The 18575-nt window shown below is 37.2% G+C and overlaps 1 protein-coding gene across 1 annotated transcript; it reads right to left on the bottom strand.

Moving 5' to 3' along the window:
* Nucleotides 1-10907: 10907 nt before the first annotated feature.
* Nucleotides 10908-12558, bottom strand: LOC101018217 (developmental pluripotency-associated protein 4-like). The gene is given in 3 exon segments (XM_009197908.4): nucleotides 10908-11700; nucleotides 11703-11760; nucleotides 12066-12558. Coding segments are annotated over 3 exon segments (879 nt in total). The 5' UTR covers nucleotides 12483-12558; the 3' UTR covers nucleotides 10908-11296.
* Between the last annotated feature and the right edge of the window lie 6017 nt (nucleotides 12559-18575).

Here is an 18575-nt window from a genome sequence, read left to right as displayed (position 1 = left end):
GGACACCAGTTCTCTGTTGAACAGAAGCAGTGAAAGTGGGCATTGTTATATTTTTCCAAATCTTAAAAAGTTTTCAACTTTCTCCTATTCAGTATGATGTTAGCTGTAGGTTTGTTGTATATGGCTTTTATATCTCACTCTAGTTAGAAGGTAAATTAGCACAGCCATTGTGAAAAAACAGTATAATGGTTTTTCAAAAAATTAAAAGTAGAACTTTTTTCTTTTCTTTCTTTCTTTTTTTTTTTTTTTTTTTTGAGACAGAGTTTCACTCTTGTCACCCAGGCTGGAGTGCAGTGGCGACATCTTGGCTCACTGTAACCTCCACCTCTTGAGTTCAAGTGATTCTCATGCCTCAGCCTCTGTAGGAGCTGGGATTACAGAAGTCCACCACCACACTAGCTAATTTTTGTATTTTTAGTAAAAACAGGCTTTCACCATGTTGGCCAGGCTCGTCTCAAACTCTTGACCTCAGGTGATCCACCTCCCTTGGCTTCCTAGAGTGCTGGAATTACGGGTGTGAGCCACCGCACCCCACCAAAAGAAGAACTTTCATATAACCTAGCAATCCCACTACTGGGTGTATATCCAAAAAATTGAATTTAGTCTGTCAAAGAGGTATCTACACTCCCATGTTTATAGAATAATAGTCAAGATATGGAAGCTAACTGTCTATCAGTGGATGAATGGATAAAGAAATGTATATATACACAATGAAATACTATTATGGCATAAAAATATCATTTATGATCACATGGATTAACCTGAAGGACATTATGTTAAGTGAAATAAGCAAGGAACAGAAATACAAATACCACATGATCTCACACATAGACTCTAGAAAAGCTGATAACATGGAAGTAGAGAGCAGAATGATGGTTGGTAGAGGCTCAGGTTGTTGGTTGTGAAAAGGAGTGGGGAGATGTTGTACACAATAATTGTACATATTTGTGGGGTATATAGTGATTTATTTATACATGTAATTTTGATGAACATTAATTCATCTAAAATGCATTGTGCTAAGTAAAACAAAAAAGTCAGAAAAGCTGCATATTTTATGATTTTCTTCATATGACACCTTAGAAAAAAAAGGATAGAAATTGAAAACAGATTAGGGCTTGCCAAGGGCTGTGGGATAGGGGTAGTAGTTGACTAGAAGAAAGCAGCATGAGGGAATTTTATTTGTGGTCATTGTAAATAAGTTTGCATTTTTTAGTTATTTTTCAGATTGTTCACTGTAGTATATAGAAATGCTACTGGGTTACTGCAGCATGTAATTTTTCAGATTGTTTGCAGTAGCATATAGAATTCCAGTGTGTTGATTTTGTATCTTACAACTTTATTGAATTTGTTTTTTCAGTTGTAATTGTTTTCTTGTGGGGTCTTTAGAGTTTTTCAAATATGAGATTATATCATCTTCAAAGAAGGATAATTGGATTGCTTTCTTTCCAATTCGGATGTCCTTCTTTTTTTTTTAATGGCTTTTTTTTTTTTTTTTTTTTTTTGTCGGAGTGGTCTAGCTATTACTTACAATACTATGTTGAATAACAATGATGAAACATGCCTCTAAGAGGAAAGGCTTTCAGCTTTTCCACATTCAGCATGATAACAGCTGTGGGTCTATTGCATATGGCTGTTATTATATTAAGGTATGTTCCTTCTATATGCAGTTTTTTTGAGGGTTTTCATAATAATGTGATGCTGAACTTGATCAAATGTTTTTTTAGCATCAGTTGAAATGATCGTATAATTTTTATCTTTCATTCTGTTTTTAATTTATTATTTTTTAAAATTCTTTTGTATCATTCTGTTGACATTATGTATTACACTGATTGATTTGTATATGTTGAGCCATCCATGCATCCCTGGGGTAAATCGCACTTGGTCATGATGAATGATCTTTTTAATGTATTGTAGAATTTGATCTCCTAATATTTTGTTAAGGGTTTTTGCATCAATATTCATCATTGATATTGACCTGCAGTTTCCTTTCTCAATGTGTCTGGCTGGTTTTGTTAGTAGGATAATGCTGGCTTTTTAGAAAGAGTTTGAAAACATTCTCTTATCCTCTATTTTACAGAACAGTGGTTTGAGGTGGATTGGTATTAGTTCTTTAAATGCTTGCTAGAATTCAGCAGTGAAGCCATTAGGTTCTGGGCTTTTCATTGCTGGGAGACGATTTATTATAACTGTGATCTCATTACTTGTTGTTGGTCTGGTCGGATTTTAGATTTCTTCATGGTTCCATCTTTGTAGGTTGTATGTGTCTAGGAATTTATCCATTTATTCTAGATTTTGAAATTTATTGGCACATAGTTGTTCATAGTAGCCACAAATGATCTAGTGATCCTTTGAATTCCTTTTTTTTTTTTTTTTTTTTTTTTTGAGATGGAGACTCGCTCTGTAACCCAAGTTGGAGTGCAGTGGCGTGATCTGGGCTCACTACAACCTCTGCCTCCCAGGTTCAAGTGATTCTCCTGCCTCAGCCTCCTGAATAGCTGGGACTACAGGCGTGCACCACCACGCCCAGCTAATTTTTGTATTTTTAGTAGAGACGGGGTTTCATCATGTTGGTCAGGCTGGTCTCGAACCCCTGACCTCGTGATCCACCTGCCTTGGCCTCTTAAAGTGCTGGCATTACAGGCATGAGCCACTGCACCCGGCCAATCCTTTGCATTGCTGAGGCATTTGTTGTAATGTCTCCTTTTCCTTTCTTTATTTTTTTTATTTTTTTAAGACAAGGTCTCACTTTGTCACCCAGACTGGAGTGTGTGGCACAATCTCAGCTCACTTTCAACCTTGATCTGTCAGGTTCAAATGATCCTCCCACCACAGACTCTTGAATAGCTGAGACTACCGGTATGCACTACCACAGCCAGCTATCTTTTGTAACCTTCATAGAGATGAGGTTTTATCATGTTGCCCAAGCTGGTCTCCACCTCCTGAGCTCAAGCGATCTGCCCACCTCAAATGTCTTTTTTTTCAACTGTGATTTTATTTATTTGAATCTTCCCTCTTTTTTATTAATGTGCCTAAATGTTTGTCAATTTTGTTTATCTTTTCAAACAAACAACTTTTTGTTTTGTTATTTTGTATTATTTTATTTATGCCAAATTTATTTATTTCTGCTCTGCTCATTATTATCTCTTTCCTTCTAATTTTGAGTTCAGTTTTCTCTTGCTTTTCTTATTTTTTCAGAATGCACCATTAAAGTTATTTATTTGAAGTTTTTATTCTTTGTTGATATAGGTACTCATAGCTATAAACTTGCCTCTAACTACTGTTTTTGCTGTATCCTATAGATTTTGCTATGTTGTGTTTTCATTTTATTTTGTTTCGAAAAATTTTTCAATTTCTTTCTTAATTTTATTATTGACTCTCTGGTTATTCAGGATCATATTGCTTATTTTCTATGTATTTGTATAGTTTCCAAAATTCATTTTATTATTGATTTCTAGTTATGTTCTATTGTGATCAGAGAAGATGCTTAATATTTTTCAATTTTTTATTGTTTTAAGACTTACTTGGTGACATAACATAAAGTCTGTCTTTGAGAATGATCCATATGCTGAGTAGAGGAATGTGTATTCTGCAGCTCTTTGATGAAATGTTCTGTAAATATCTATCAAGTCTATTATTTTTTAAAGTGCAAATTAAGTTTGATGTTTCTTTGTTGACTTTCTGTCTGGAAGATTAGTCAAGTGCTGAAAGTGGGGTGTTGAAGTCTCCAGGCTTTATTGTACTGGGGCCTCCGTCTCTTTGGCTCTAATAATATTTTCTTTGCATATCTGGGTGCTCGAGTGTTGAGTGCATATATATTTACAATTGTTTTATCTTCTTGCTGAATTGACTCTTTTATCATTGTATAATGACTTTTTAAATTTCTTCTCACAAGTTTTGCTTGAAATGTATTTTGTTGTTGTTGTTGTTATAAATATAGCTACTCCTACTCTTTTTTGGTTTCCTTTGGCATGGAATATCTTTTTCCATCCCTTTATTTTCAGTCTACGTGTACTTTTATAGGTTAGTTATGTTTCATGTAGGCGATATATCATTGGGTCTTGTTTTTTATTGATTCAGCCATTCTGTGTTTTTTTTTTTAATTGGAAAATTTAGTCAATTTTCATTCCATGGTATTACTGATAAGTAACGTCTTACTGCTGCCCTTTTGTTATTTGTTTTCTGGTTGTTTTCAGTCTTCTCGTCTTTCATTCCTTTGTTTCTGTCTTTTAAATACAGTTGATTTTCTTTGGTGGTGCACTTTAGGTTTTTGCTTTTTACTTTTCGTGTTTGCTGTAAATTTTTAAATTGGAAGTTACCATGAGGCTTGCAAATAATGCCTTATAACCCATTATTTTAAACTGAAGGCAACTTAACCCCGATTGCATAAACAAGCAAACACACACACACACACACACACACACAGACACACACATACACAAACTAATAACTCTACACTTTGACTTTATTCCTCCACTTTTTAACTTTCTGTTGTTTCTATTTATGTCTTAATGTCCTATGTCTTGAAAAGTTGTTGTAGTGAGTATTTTTATTGGTTCATCATTTCGTCTTTCTACTTAAGACAGGAATAGATTACAAACCACCATTACAGTGATATACTATTCTGTGTTTTTCTGTGTGGTTACTATTCCCTGTGAGTTTTGCATTTTCAGATTATTTCTTTTTGCCAAGTAACATCCTTGTCCTTCAGATTGAAGAACTCCATTTAACATTTCTTGTAGCATAGGTCTGGTTTCAATGAACTCCCTTTTGTTTGTCTGGAAAGTCTTTATTTTTACTTCATGCTTGAAGGATATTTTCACCAGATATACTACTCTAAGGTTACAGTTATTCCTTCAGCACTTTAAATATGTCATGCCACTTTCTCCTGGCCTATAATGTTTCCAAATAAAAGTCTGCTTTCAGATCTGTTGGAGCTCCATTGTGTGTTATTTATTTATTTTTTCTTGCTGCTTTTAGGATACTTTCTTTATTCTTAACCTTTGGGAGTCTGATACTTAAATGCCTTGAGGTCGGCCTTTTTAAGGGTTAAATCTGCTCGGAGTTCCATAACATTCTTGTACTTGAATGCTGATCTCTTTCTCTAGATTTGAGAAATCCTCTGATATTACACTTTTGAATAAACTTTCTACCCGCATCTCTTTCTCTACCTCTTCTTTAAGGCCGACGGCTCTTAGATTTGTCCCTTTAAGGCTCGTTTTTAGATCCTGTAGGCATGCTTCATTATTTTATTTTTATCATCTCCTCAGACTCTGCCTATCTTCAGGCTCATTAATTCATTCTTCTGATTGATTAATTCTGCTATCGAGAGACTTTGATACCTCCTTCAGTATGTCAGTAGCATTTTTCAACTCTAGAATTTCTTCTTGCTTCTTCTTATTTTCATCTTATTGTTAAATTTAGCTGATAGAATTTTGAATTTCTTCGAGTTTCCTCAAAATAGCTATTTTTGATTCTCTTTCTGAAAGTTCATACATCTCTGTTTCTCCAGGACTGGTTCCTGGTGTCTTATTTAGTTTATTTGGTGAGGTCATGTTTTCCTAGAAAACGCTGAGGTTTGTAGATGTTAGTCCGTGTCTGGGCTTTAAAGAGTTAGATATTTTTTGTAATCTTCAATGTCTGGGCTTTTTTGTTCCTGTCCTTCTTGGGAAGGCCTTCCAGGTATCTGAAGGGACTTGGACCCCAAGCTCAATAATGCTGTAGTTTTTGCAGACCTGTAGAGGTATCACCTTGGTGTTATTGAAAAAGATCCTGAAATGTTCTTTGCAATATCAAGCAAAACATGTTATTTTTTCCCTTACTTTTGTTCCAAACAAATGAAGTCTCTCTCTCTCTCTCTCTCTCTCTCTCTCTCTCTCTCTGTGTTGAGCAACCTGGAAGTGGGGGTGTGGTGATGTAAGCTCCCCTGTGACCACCACCACTGGGATGGTGCTGAGTCATACCTGAAGCCAGCACAGCACTAGGTGTTTCCCAAAGCCTTTCCTTTCAGGGCAGCCATTTCTACCAGAACCGAGGCATGTCTAGACATGCCGCCTTGAAGCCAGGCATTTAGGTCAAATACCTTAGCAGTTTACCTGGTGTTCTAGTGTACTATGGCCGATTTGGCACTCAAACTACAATATAAAGTCATTCCTACTCTTCTCTCCCCTTTCTACAGGCAGAGAAGTCTCTCCCTGTGTCCACCACAACCACTGATCCATAGGGAGTTCTGCCAGGCCACCACTGATACTCCCCTAAAGCCCAAGTGTTCTTCAGCCAGCTTTTGGTAAATGTTGCCAGTCCTGGGACTCACCCTTCAGAACAGTGGGCTCCCCTTTGGTCCAGGGCAGGTTCATAAATGCTCTCCAAGAGCCTAAGCCTGGACTTGGGGACCCTAAAAGCCTGCTTGTTACTCTACCCCTCTGTGGCCAAGGTGGTACCTAAGCTGCAAGACAAAGTTCCCTTTAGTTTTCCCTCTGCTTTTTTCAAACAGGAGTCTTTCAACATAGTCACCACAGCTGGGAATGTGCTAGATGACACCAGAAATCAGCATGTCTTAGTGCTCTAGGCCCATGGCATATTACCTGGGTATTGTTGATGGTAACCCAGGGCCCAAGGGGTCTTTAGTCAGTAGGTGATCAATCCTGCAAAACCTGTAACCTTCCCTTCCTTTTTGGCCCATGGTGGGTTTATAAATGTCATCTGAGAGCTATGGCCTAAAATGGGGGCCTCACAATCCTGGTCAGTGCCCTGTCCTACTGTGGCTGAGCTGGTATCCAAGATGCAAGACAAAGTCCTGTTACTTTGCATTTCTCTACTTACACAGATAAAAAGGAGCCCCTTTCGTTGCTGTGACCTGCACTACCTGGGTTTTGGGGAGAAATGGAACCAGTACTCTTTTAGCAGCACCAACTGGTGTCTCCATAGGTCACATGCCACAATAGTCTGCTGGCTTTAAGCCAAACCTAACACCAGAGGTTGCCTAGGAATTGGAGTCCTTGTGTTGCAGACTGTCTTTCAAGTTTACCTAGGACGCCAGAGCATTTTAGCTTACAGTGGCAAGGCTTGTTGAGAAACTCAAATTCTGATCACTGGGATGGGTGAATCTCCTATGACTAAGGCAAGTCCAAATGCTCCCTCCATGCACAACCACTGGCTGAGCCCAGCAAGACTTCATTCTCTGCTGTGACAGGGCAGAACTGAGTTCGATGTATTGTCCCACAGTCACTGCACTCTCCCCAAAGTGCACAGATTCTCTCTCCTTACCACTCAGCTGTTGCCTAGACATGAGGGATGGGTGGCATTGGTGATTCAAGACTGTCTCTCCATGATAGGCCCCGGTGTATGATGTTCCCCTTCCCGAGTCCAAGTGATCTCATTGTTCAGTTCCCACCTATGAGTGAGAACATGCGGTGTTTGGTTTTCTGTTCTTGTGATAGTTTGCTGAGAATGATGGTTTCCAGCTGCATCCATGTCCTACAAGGACACAAACTCATCCTTTTTTATGGCATAGTATTCCATGGTGTATATGTGCCACATTCTCTTAATCATGGGAGGGAGGGAGGATGCATTGGGGAGTTATACCTGATGTAAATGACGAGTTGATGGGTGCAGCATGCCAACAGCACAAATATACATATGTAACAAACCTGCACATTATGCACATGTACCCTAGAACTTAAAGTATAATAATAATAAAAATTTTAAAAAAATCACAACCAAAAAAAAAAAAAAAAAAGACTGTCTCTCTTGTCTTCCCCCATGCCTCGTTTAGCTATATCAAGTTAAAACTAGAAAGTGTACCTGATTTTTGATTCTTGTGATGGTGCTTTTCTGTGTGCAGATGGTTGCTAAAATTTGGTGTTCCAGTGTGGTTGGGGGTGGGAATGAACAGTGTAGGCTTCTATTCTGCCATCGTACTCTGCCCTCTTTCGCTTACATTTTTAATCTTAACCTAAATTATACTTGTTTATGAGTACCTGGTGCAAATTACATATACATATAATTACTACACAATTTTTAAAAATTGTAAAGTATTACATTGCTTAGATTAACCATGGGTTGATTTTGTATCTCTAAACTATCCACTTTGGAGGTATGTGTATGAATCAAACTTCCTTTTCACAGAGAATGATACTTATCCAGGTACACTTTTAGGAATCATAAAATACTCTTTAACTTTCAACTTTATGTTTATAAAATTAAAAAAAAAGTTAGTTATGCAAACCAGAATTGCAGAAAAATAATAAAGTTTGCATAGCGATAAATATCTGTGTTCTATAGCTTTTCAAGTCAGGTGGATCATTTACTTGGGAAAATTGATGAATCACGTTTAGAAAAATTCTGAAAGGGAAAGGGTAACAAAGACATCATTTTTAAGTGAATAGTTGCTACAGTGTACATATTTTCTGTTTGACATGGATGTATGCGATTAATTATACCAGAAGGCACAAAAAATGCCTAAATTAGGAAATAGAACCTTCCTTTAGGAAAAGGCAATCAAATGATTTTATCTGTAGTGTTAACACACCTACTAATAGGCAAATAATACAGTCTTACAAACAAGATGTTATTACCTCACTTTACCTCCAAATATTTAACAGTTCACACTCAACATATACAATCACATGCAACATAAGATAGAAATTGAAACATCTAGGATGGTGTGTTGGAATTATATATAGCTGTACAATTGCATGACAATCTTAGTTTTCTGTATTTTTATTCTTTATCTTGGGAATAAGAATAATGCTTTATTTAGAAGATTTGTTTATAAAGCAAAAGAAATAGTTAATTAAAAATGATCTATATAACTTTTAGAGTTTCTTTTCTGAAGCAATATATAAATCAATATTTATCCTTCTTGAAATTGTAATTAGTCTTAACAATATTTGTTGATTTTTGATGGTCCCCTAATAATTTCATCTAAAATAAATTATTTAGTCCCATAATAGTTCAATCATATGGAGTCGAAATACTCAATGAAATTCAAAGTCCCTACAAGTACTCTAGTTTATATGAAGCTTGTCACTGAACAGTCTCCTGCTGAGTTTCTCTATTAGATTTGTTTCTAGGGATGCCATACATGAAGGGAAATAAAATTATTTCAAACAGAATATAAAACATAAGTACTTTGCAAAAATGCATGCACATTGACATTTTATGAAATGTAAATAGAAAAATGACTACGTATATTTCATTAAAAAGAGAAAATACTTGAGTTTATATGTTCAATCCTACTGAAACACACCTTAGCATTTTTTTATTATGCTGAAGTCTAGGTAAATAAACCGAATTTCACTCTCATTCATAAACTAGAGCAAGGATATAGAATATGAAACATGGGATACATTAGGTATTTATATATAATGTTGAACTGTATACATGTCTATATTTGACTCAGCATATATTCGATGTACAGATACTTACATGTACAATTTACCACAATACATCATGGATATGTGTATACCTCCTTTTATATTTAATTTTAAACATATAAGAACATGCTTATAATTCATACTTAAGTTTTTGGTCAGATCTGTAATCTATTATAAAGGAAGTATGAAAGATAAATCCTAAAGAGATGCAGAACAGAATGGTAAATTCTCTTTTTTTTTTTAAGAAAAAAAATGTCTATTATTTATTACACTGAACAATTCTGACCACCAACAACCAATGGGGTCCAGGAGAGAAGAACATCTTGCTTCTCAACAAACTTTCCTCCCTTGCTTTAACATTTTTGAGGATTCTTTCCCAAACCTATTACATCTGTATTATGATGGTTACAAATTTTCCAACTCTGCCACTCCTTCCAGTGCATTATTTTTAGTATCTTCATTAAAGGGGCAAAAAAATAAAATAAAATAAAATAGTAAAGATTCCATATTTGTAATAACAAAACCATGTGGAAACTGTCATTAAATCAGGACCAGTGAAAAACAGATCTGTTCCCAGACTCACAGGACTATAAATTTAGGAAGTACACAAAAAAATTAAAAATTAATTACGCTCAATAAGATATATTAAATATGTACAGTTTTTGTATGTCAGTCATACCTAAGTAGTTTTAAAAACAACTGATCCAACCCATACCACCAACTAATAAAGAACAAACAAATGAGTCATACAAAAGAAAAATCACACATTTTGGTTTACTCCTACTTAAGAACACCAACAATAAAATTTGCATGCAACAAATGCAGTTCCCTATATACAACAGATGAATTATTTTATATACACATCTTATTTTTATTTATGGAGAATCGGCTAATAAACACATTTTAAGTTCAATATATTATGTATTTATGAGTGGGAAGCAACCTTAAACATTTTAAACACCAGGAATATACAAAATAATTATCAGTGAAATAATACAAAGTCCCTTGTGTTTTCATCCTGGAGTCAAACCATAGAAATCTCAGGTTATTAAGAGAACTTTGAAAAATATTGTTTTGAATATTAAAAATCATGTGTTTGGGGGAGAGAGTTAACAGCCTCTCTTTGCTTTAAAATACGTTACATTTTATGAAATTGCAATTGGAAAGAAGCAGCTCCTAAAGTAGTCAGTGTTCAGAGGAAGAGAAAATTGAGAACAAGAGCCAGCTACTGTTTTATTCAACTCCTTCACAATGCTCAGCTGAAGAACTTCTCACTTAAAAGAGCTGTTGAAGGTCAGGCACAGTGGCTCATGCCCATAATCCCAGTATTTTGGGAGGCCAAGGCGGGTTGATCACTTGAGTCCAGGAGTTTGAGACCAGCCTGGCCAACATGGGGAAACCCCATCTTTACTAAAAATACAAAAAAAAAAAAAAAAAAGTTAGGTGTGTGGCAGGTGCCTGTAATCCTAGCAACTTGGGAGGCTGAGGCAGGAGAATCACTTGAAGCCAGGAGGCGGAGATTGCACTGAACTGAGATTGCACCAGTGCACTCTGGTCTGGGCAACAGAGTGAGACACTGTCTCAAAAGACAAAACAAAACAAAACAAAACAAAAAAGAGCTGCTGTTGAAGTCATGTCTATTTTCGCAAAGTAGTCTGCATGAGTTTTTCTACATATTAACTACAATTTATGGTAATTTGTGAAATCTTTTTCCGTTTTTATATGTAAGAGTCTCTATCTCCACTCACAAAGCAACAGGCACTGCTAGGGGTCTTAGGCTAACATCTGCCACCCCACTAGTCTGCATGGCCCATAAACAGGTGTGCAGAGGACCCGAGTTCACCTGTCAGCAGCACTGTGGTATCCGACTCTCCAGCCTTTCTGCCATTAATTGCCTCACATGTGGCCTTTTTCCTGATATTCTATTCCCATTGGAGGCTTTTTATTAAGACCTTGTTCCTGTGAACACATATGGGGCCCAACATATTGTCTTCAAGATGCGGGGGTGGAAAATTGGAGGCAGGAAGCAAGAAGAGTGCACTCACTCTCCCTTCTTGCTTTTCTGGAACCCAGGCCTGACCAGCATGAAACTGCAGGTGAACCCAACCGTCTGTGTCGGCAGGGAGACTTTTCCCATGGACCACACACCACCTGACACCACAGGCCTCTTGTGGAGGTTCCACTGCATCTGGCGTCCTCGCCCTGGCTGAAATTCTCACCCAGGAGGCCAGCAAAGCCTCTGGGGCAGAAGTTGTCACCACAACTGTATTAACTCCCTCAAGGAGAGCACTGGAATCTTCCAGGGCAGGCGGCCCCTCCGCAGGGGAATGGCCACTTCAGGAGGATGTGTCTCAGAACTTTGCAGGGACGTTTCCCCTTTTTCCACCTTTAATTTTTTTTTTTTTTTTTTTTTTTTTTGAGACGGAGTCTCGCTCTGTCGCCCAGGCTGGAGTGCCGTGGTGCGATCTCGGCTGACTGCAAGCTCTGCTTCTCGGGTTCACGTCATTCTCCTGCCTCAGCCTCCTGAGTAGCTGGGACTACAGGCACTCGCCACCGTGCCCGGCTAATTTTTTGTATTTTTAGTAGAGACGGGGTTTCACTGTGGTCTCAATCTCCTGACCTTGTGATCCGCCCGCCTCGGCCTCCCAAAGTGCTGGGATTACAGGCGTGAGCCACCGCGTCTGGCTCCACCTTTAATTTTTTTTGCAATGATTTCCGGATTTTGGTCTCTTTTGCTGTGCTAGGAAAATCCTTTTGATTTGGGTAGGCAAAGGCACACAGGCGCTTATATGCATCCAATTTCTGGCCTGTGGAGCTCAGCTCCAATTGTTGGCACCAGGCCCGCAGAATGTGCTGGTGAATCAGATGAACAGGTGGCAGTTTAGAGGGTGATGGAGGGATTGGTATCTTCTTCTGAGGTCTGGGGTTGTCAGTGTACTCTGCCTTCTTCTTAGGACAGAGCACTTTATTGTCTTTGACAGACATTTTTTCTTTAGTTCCCTTTGTGAATGTTCCTGGCAAAGCAATCATGTTTGGTTGATTAGACGCCTGCTGATCCTCTTCCCTCGACTTCTCTGTGGAGGTCTCCTTGCCTTTTGCCTTCTCCATACTTGTAGATGAAGCGGAGCCTCGCAAGATGCTTCCAAAATGGCCCCAGCCCCAAGATTGCTGTTTGCAAAGTCCTAAATTCTTAAGTAAGCTGATAGAATGTCAAAGCAGAAAATGCATTTTATTTTTAATATGTTTAGTGCAATAATACCTTTCAATCAGGCTCTTTCACATTCTTTGGGAAAAGCATTAAAAAATTAAGAAATTATTCTCTTTCAATGATTTCCATATTAATCAACACAAAACAGAGTCAGTTTTTGTTCAAAAACATGCAAAATTGAACAATATATTAATTTGTGATATGAAGCAACTAGGTAAACCTACAATCAATAGCAAATTTCAGTTTGTGTTTCTTAGTTGGAGACAAAGGGGATGCAATTGGAGAACACGTATGAAGTTTTTAAGGTATTGACCATGTTCTATTTCTTAATTTGGCTTGCGGGTTCATCATTGTATTCATTAAGATAAAGGCTAAAGTCCTATACTATGACTAAAGCTAGAGTTAATTTATGTCTCACATAACAATTCAAAGGCAGGCAGGGCCTTACACAATTACGGCCTATGTAGATTCTGAAGGTAATTCAGTGGAATTTTTATCCTTGTTTCCTTATGCACAATTTTCCCCCTCACTGTCTTCTTTGAATATTTTCTTTCCCTAGTTTTCAGCAGTTTAACTATGATACGCTTACATATGTGTGGCTTCATTTGTTCTGTTTCGTGGTTCACTAAGAATCTTTAATCTCCAAGTTTGTGTTCTGCATTACATTTGGCAGAATTTAGAAGCCTAAAAAATACAGTTTGAAAAGCATTCATCTAGATCATCTATTTTGTTTTTTAAAATTTGGAATAAATATATCCAGAGAGGTAAGTAACTGCCTACTCAAGACTAAATAGAAAACATCCTAAGTTCAAGGCACAAAAAATGAGATATTTGGCTTAAATTTAAAATTAAAAGAGTTGAACCTTTTTTGAAGGTTTGAACCTAATTGAACCTAATTAAACCTGCCCAATTTTCCATAAAACTAATCTTTACTTCTTCTTAACAAGGTCTCACTCTGTCATGCAGGCTGGAGTGCAGCAGCACAATCATAGCTCACTGAATCCTTGAACTCCTGTGCTTACATGATCCTCCTGCTCAACCTCCTGAGTAACTGGGACTACAGACCTGCCACAGTGCTGAGATAATTATTATTATTTTTTTAATTTTGTAGAGACAGGGTCTTGCTGTGTTGCCCAGACTGGTCTCAAACTCCTCCTGCAATCCTGCTGCCTCAGCCTCCCAAAGCTCTAGGATTACAAGCCATTAAAAAAAAAAAAAAATCATAGAAATTGACCCTCTAAGGTCTTAAAACTTGAAAGGTGCATTTGTCTCATTTGAGTTCCTTCTTGAGAAAACTAATCCTCAGGCACAGAATGGAAACTAATTAGATGACCACATCCAGGCCCTGAGACATCAGACCTCTTATCCATAATTATTGCTTCCTTATCCTTCCCTAATTTCCTGCCTTCCTCACTATATAAACCCCCCAATTTTACTCAGTTGAGTAATGGATTTAAGACTATGTCCAGAAATAGGAACAGTTTAAAATGATTCTGGAATCTCTTTAGGGTTTACAGTTTTGGAGTTTACTCCAAAAAAAAAAAAAAAAAATGACTTGTGTCATTATTTTATCTCTTTGACTTGGAGAGTTTTAGTGATACATTTGGTTAATGGAATTAGATAAGATGGCAGTTAAGTCTGGTATTTTTTACACACCGCTTTTCCAGAAAGGTCTTGAGGCAGCCAGACTTATTGTGGTTTTCATCTTTGGTTTCCAGTCATATTTTGGATAATAACATTAAAGGGAAAGACAAGGAATTTTTCTTTTGGTGACCAAGCAGTACCCTGATATTCCTTTTCATGTTTTCAGGCTGACCTTGGCCCAGACAAGTATTTGTCAGATAAAGATTTTCAGTGTCTAATCAAACTTCTGCCTTCCTGTTTGGTAAGTATGTCTTTCTAGTATTCTCAGTGCTGATGACAGAGTCACAGTATTTTTTCTGGGTGAACATGGACAGAAGAGCTGTAATCCCAATCAGCCAGAGGTATGAACCTGTCATGCTCGTCCGTGTGAACAGACCACCAAACAGGCTTTGTGTGAGCAACATGGCTATTTATTTCACCTGGGTGCAGGCGGGCTGAGTCTGAAAAGAATGTTCCTATTTCTTTCCAAATGTTTACTAGTTGACCAAATATGATAGAATTTATATAACCAAATGCACAGGAAAACGATTTAAAATGACTTTTCTTTGAAAAGGACCAAATGCACAGGAAAACGATTTAAAATGACTTTTCTTTGAAAAGGACCAAGGAAGCCTTTACATCATCACTTAAGAGCACAGTACAATTTGTAATTCCCTTGTCAAATCTGCTTTCATTAACTCATCTAAAGTCACTGAACGAGACTGAAGCAAAAAGCTAGCTTACCCAGCTTAACACTAGCCATTCCTTTGGCTGATTTTTAATCTTCATCAAGAAATATTTCTTCCTTATTCTCCAACCTGCCATAAAAGCAAAAACGTGCTTAGAGCTGCACAATTTTTGCAACAATTGATATGTTTCACTAAGAAATCAAGAAAAATTAAGTTTGGCAATATTATTCGCAGTTACATAGGCACAAGTAAAAGAACCATTTAATAACATTGACATAGCAAAGGCTATACTTAAAAAGAAACGGTAAATGAAGAAAATTTTCATGGAAATGGCAGGAAAATAGCACTTCAGTTTAGATTTAGTGAAAAAAATAGATGAAGAAGGAATGGTGTTTCTGAAAGTTATTACCATCCAAATCCTCTGATGAGGCTTTAACCAAGGTTCATTAAGTATTAAAGGTTAACAGCTGTATCCTCAAGCAGTTGGGATGCAAAAAGAAAAAGAAGTCACCTGCATTTAAGCATGTTCTTGGTGACTGGATGGGGGGAGAGGACAAAGACGACTAAGACAGCGCATTTCTGGGTTCTTCATCACCAACTTACCTGCGCGGGAAAATGCAGCCCACGCTGGGGAAAAATACAGACCAACTGCGCAGGCGCAACATGGCATCTGATTGAAGAAACCGAAACTTACCTGGCCGCACCTACAGAACACCCCAGACATGCCTGTGTCCCGCCTATTGCCCTCCCACTCCCAAGCCTTAGACAGAAAAGCTGCTCCGGCAGGCGCCGGGCGTTAACTTCCTTGGCCCCTCCTCATATGCGGACCTAGGAACCTCGCCCCAGAACGCCAGAGCGACTTCCTCGGCCTCCAAGGCAGGAGACTGGTGAACCTCGCCCCTTTCTTCCTTCACATTGGCTAGCTAATAAAGTTTCTTTTTACCTTGCCTACTTGCCTTATCTCTGGCGCCTGCTCCGGTGGTTGCATAAAACAAATCACTTGGGATACGTATCAGAAAGCATGACTAAGGATCCAGTTCTGTGATCTTTTTAACAGAATGAGCGTGCCAATGTCTCACCTATGTCTTTCAAAGATTCCACCACCTCCCACTTTGGTTCTGATCGGAAGAACATGGAAACCTGTTGTAAGGCAATCTCTGCAAAGACATTTTAGAAACCCGTTAGTCAGACATATCAGGAAAGGGCCATATGCTGAAGATGTTATTCTTGTAAATGAAATCCTTATAGTCTATAACCTTTTTAAAAAACGTAATTACCAATAAAAAAATAAACACACACACACACACACACACACACACACACACACAAAGACTATGTCCAATTGTTCTCAGCTGCAGTACCTGGTTAAAGTCTCAAACCCTGACAATATTACTGATATAGTAGTGTATATACTCGTTATAATTATCTGAAAATTAAGTATTTTCTGAAAATGGATAATATATTTTACTAGTGTTTGTAGAAATGTGACCAACATTTATTCTTTTAGATAAAGATTATTCTCATTTTCGAGATGACTTAGATGAAGGTATTTTATTTTCTGTCAGAAGAGCAACCAGTGAGGATGAATTAAGGCTTGACTGTTAGAATATTATAGTTAGAAGATGAAACTTCTGTTCAAGGATAAAAAATACTTATGTATCTATAGTTTTAGTTAACCAGGTTAACTAACAAAACTGTTTGCATTACTAATATTTTGTCAGTTTTCACAATTTAAGCCTAAATTTTGAAAGTATCACTGCTTTTGGTAGGCTAGCTCAGGTTCTTGTCTTTGCCACCCTAAAGAATTTGAAGGTGAGAATAAAGTGAAGGTTTAAAAGATTTATTGCAGAGTGAAAGCAAGTACACACTCAAGAGAGGAGTGCAGATGTGCTCCAAAGAATGAGCCATGTGCAACATGGTCAGGACTCATATGACATAGTGATAAGCATAATGCAGCCGTGTAATATTACATAATAAGGAAAGGGGTTTTCTGGAAATGAGCAGGTGATTTCTGGAATCAGGATGCCACTCTTTGTTGTTGTTGTTGTTGTTGTTTGACTACATATGGTTCATCCAGAACTGACATGGTGTCAGGCGCAGGATGGGAGTGGGAGGCTTCCCCATGGAATTTTTATGTTAACAGAAACATAATGCAGCTGAGGTTCAACAGTTGTTCAAGTTTTTGGCCATCTTGGATTTAACCAGTTGTGGTCAGTTTCTGCTTTGTTACATTCTCATCTGCCCCTTAAGCAGGATATCTGCAATCTGTCTTCATTGTTGCGACCTACTATAACAGTTCCCTTCTCCTAAGGGATGGGTTTATGTTCTAACCTGTTTGGCTCTGTTTGTGTTGCTTTGAGCCACCTGAAAGTACTTATGTTCCATTTTCGCACCAATTTGCCTGCCTCGATATGAATAACTTTTCTTCAGCTTAAAAGATAAAATCACCAGGCATATTTGTGGAAATTACTTCCCCAAACTGCTTCTTAACTATTTGCTGATGTGATGAAGTATTTTATTAAGGTTACTTACTTTACTGACTTAAAAAAGAGCAGAAGTGACTGGATACATTCTAATATGTGTGCCTTCTTGAAACTCAACTTATAGCAATCAAATAGATTTATGTGTGATTGAATTTATGGAAAGAAAATGAAAGAAAAAACTATGACCAATAAATTTTAGAAAGCTAATGTCATAAATTTCTATTTCTGGTAATAGAGTTTAACCAAACAAGTGGACTTATTCTGCCACTAAAAATAACTAAAAATGTCAGAACAATAAAGTTTTACCAATATTCTCAAACACATCAAATATCTATTAATATGATAGAAACTTATCAGGCCACATTTAAAAAAGAGGCTGGAAACAAAGTGCTAAGAAAAACGCTAAAGCCACTTTTACCCTGAGGACTTTTGCCTGAACTAGAAACTTGGAGTTTTGAATTTTATGTTCCTATGGGTCGATGAGAATGAAAGGCAAAGACTACATTCCAGCCAAGTTTGGAAATTTAATGGCAGATCTTTCCCCATCAATCTAGGATTCAAAAGGACTGTCTCATGAATGTAAATATAAATCAAAATTAAAAGCAAATGCCCACACCTTCAGTCATAGAGAATAGCATAAAAATACCATTGTTTTTTAGAAGAGCAAGGTAGAAAAAAACTACTGCATAAATGCAACTAAAAGTTTGCCAATCCCATGCAACACATCACCTGGGTGCTCCAAAACATTTAAATAAATGCAATTAATTTAAAATAGCCCTAGATCTCTGGCACCTTCAGGAACAAATGAAAATATTCTGTGGGAGAACACAGCTTCAGCCCAGGCCTCAGTGATTCTCCACAAATAATTTTCCCCAAAAATGTACAATTCAAAGTTAAGAATAAATAAGAAGCAGCCAAACAATATAAGGTATATACAGATCCTTAAAGGCATCATACATAAGAATCATCAAACATAACACTTTAACATATTTACCACATTTAAAGACATAAAAGGTTTGAAAATGTCTTAGTAATAGAAAAATATTTGTTAAAATATTTAGGAGATAAAATCTAAATTTTAATAAGAAATATTTCAATATTTGAAATTTAAAGGAAAATAGATAAGATCTGCGCTTGCATAGTGCTGAGCATAATCATCAACACACAGGAAGTTGACTATTGTCTATGAAAGCCATGT

The sequence above is a fragment of the Papio anubis genome, chromosome X (assembly GCF_008728515.1).
Source record: "Papio anubis isolate 15944 chromosome X, Panubis1.0, whole genome shotgun sequence".
NCBI classification, from domain to species: Eukaryota; Metazoa; Chordata; class Mammalia; order Primates; family Cercopithecidae; genus Papio; species Papio anubis.
The sequence above is the reverse complement of the archived record's forward strand: the minus strand, read 5'-3'. Positions and strand labels throughout refer to the sequence as shown.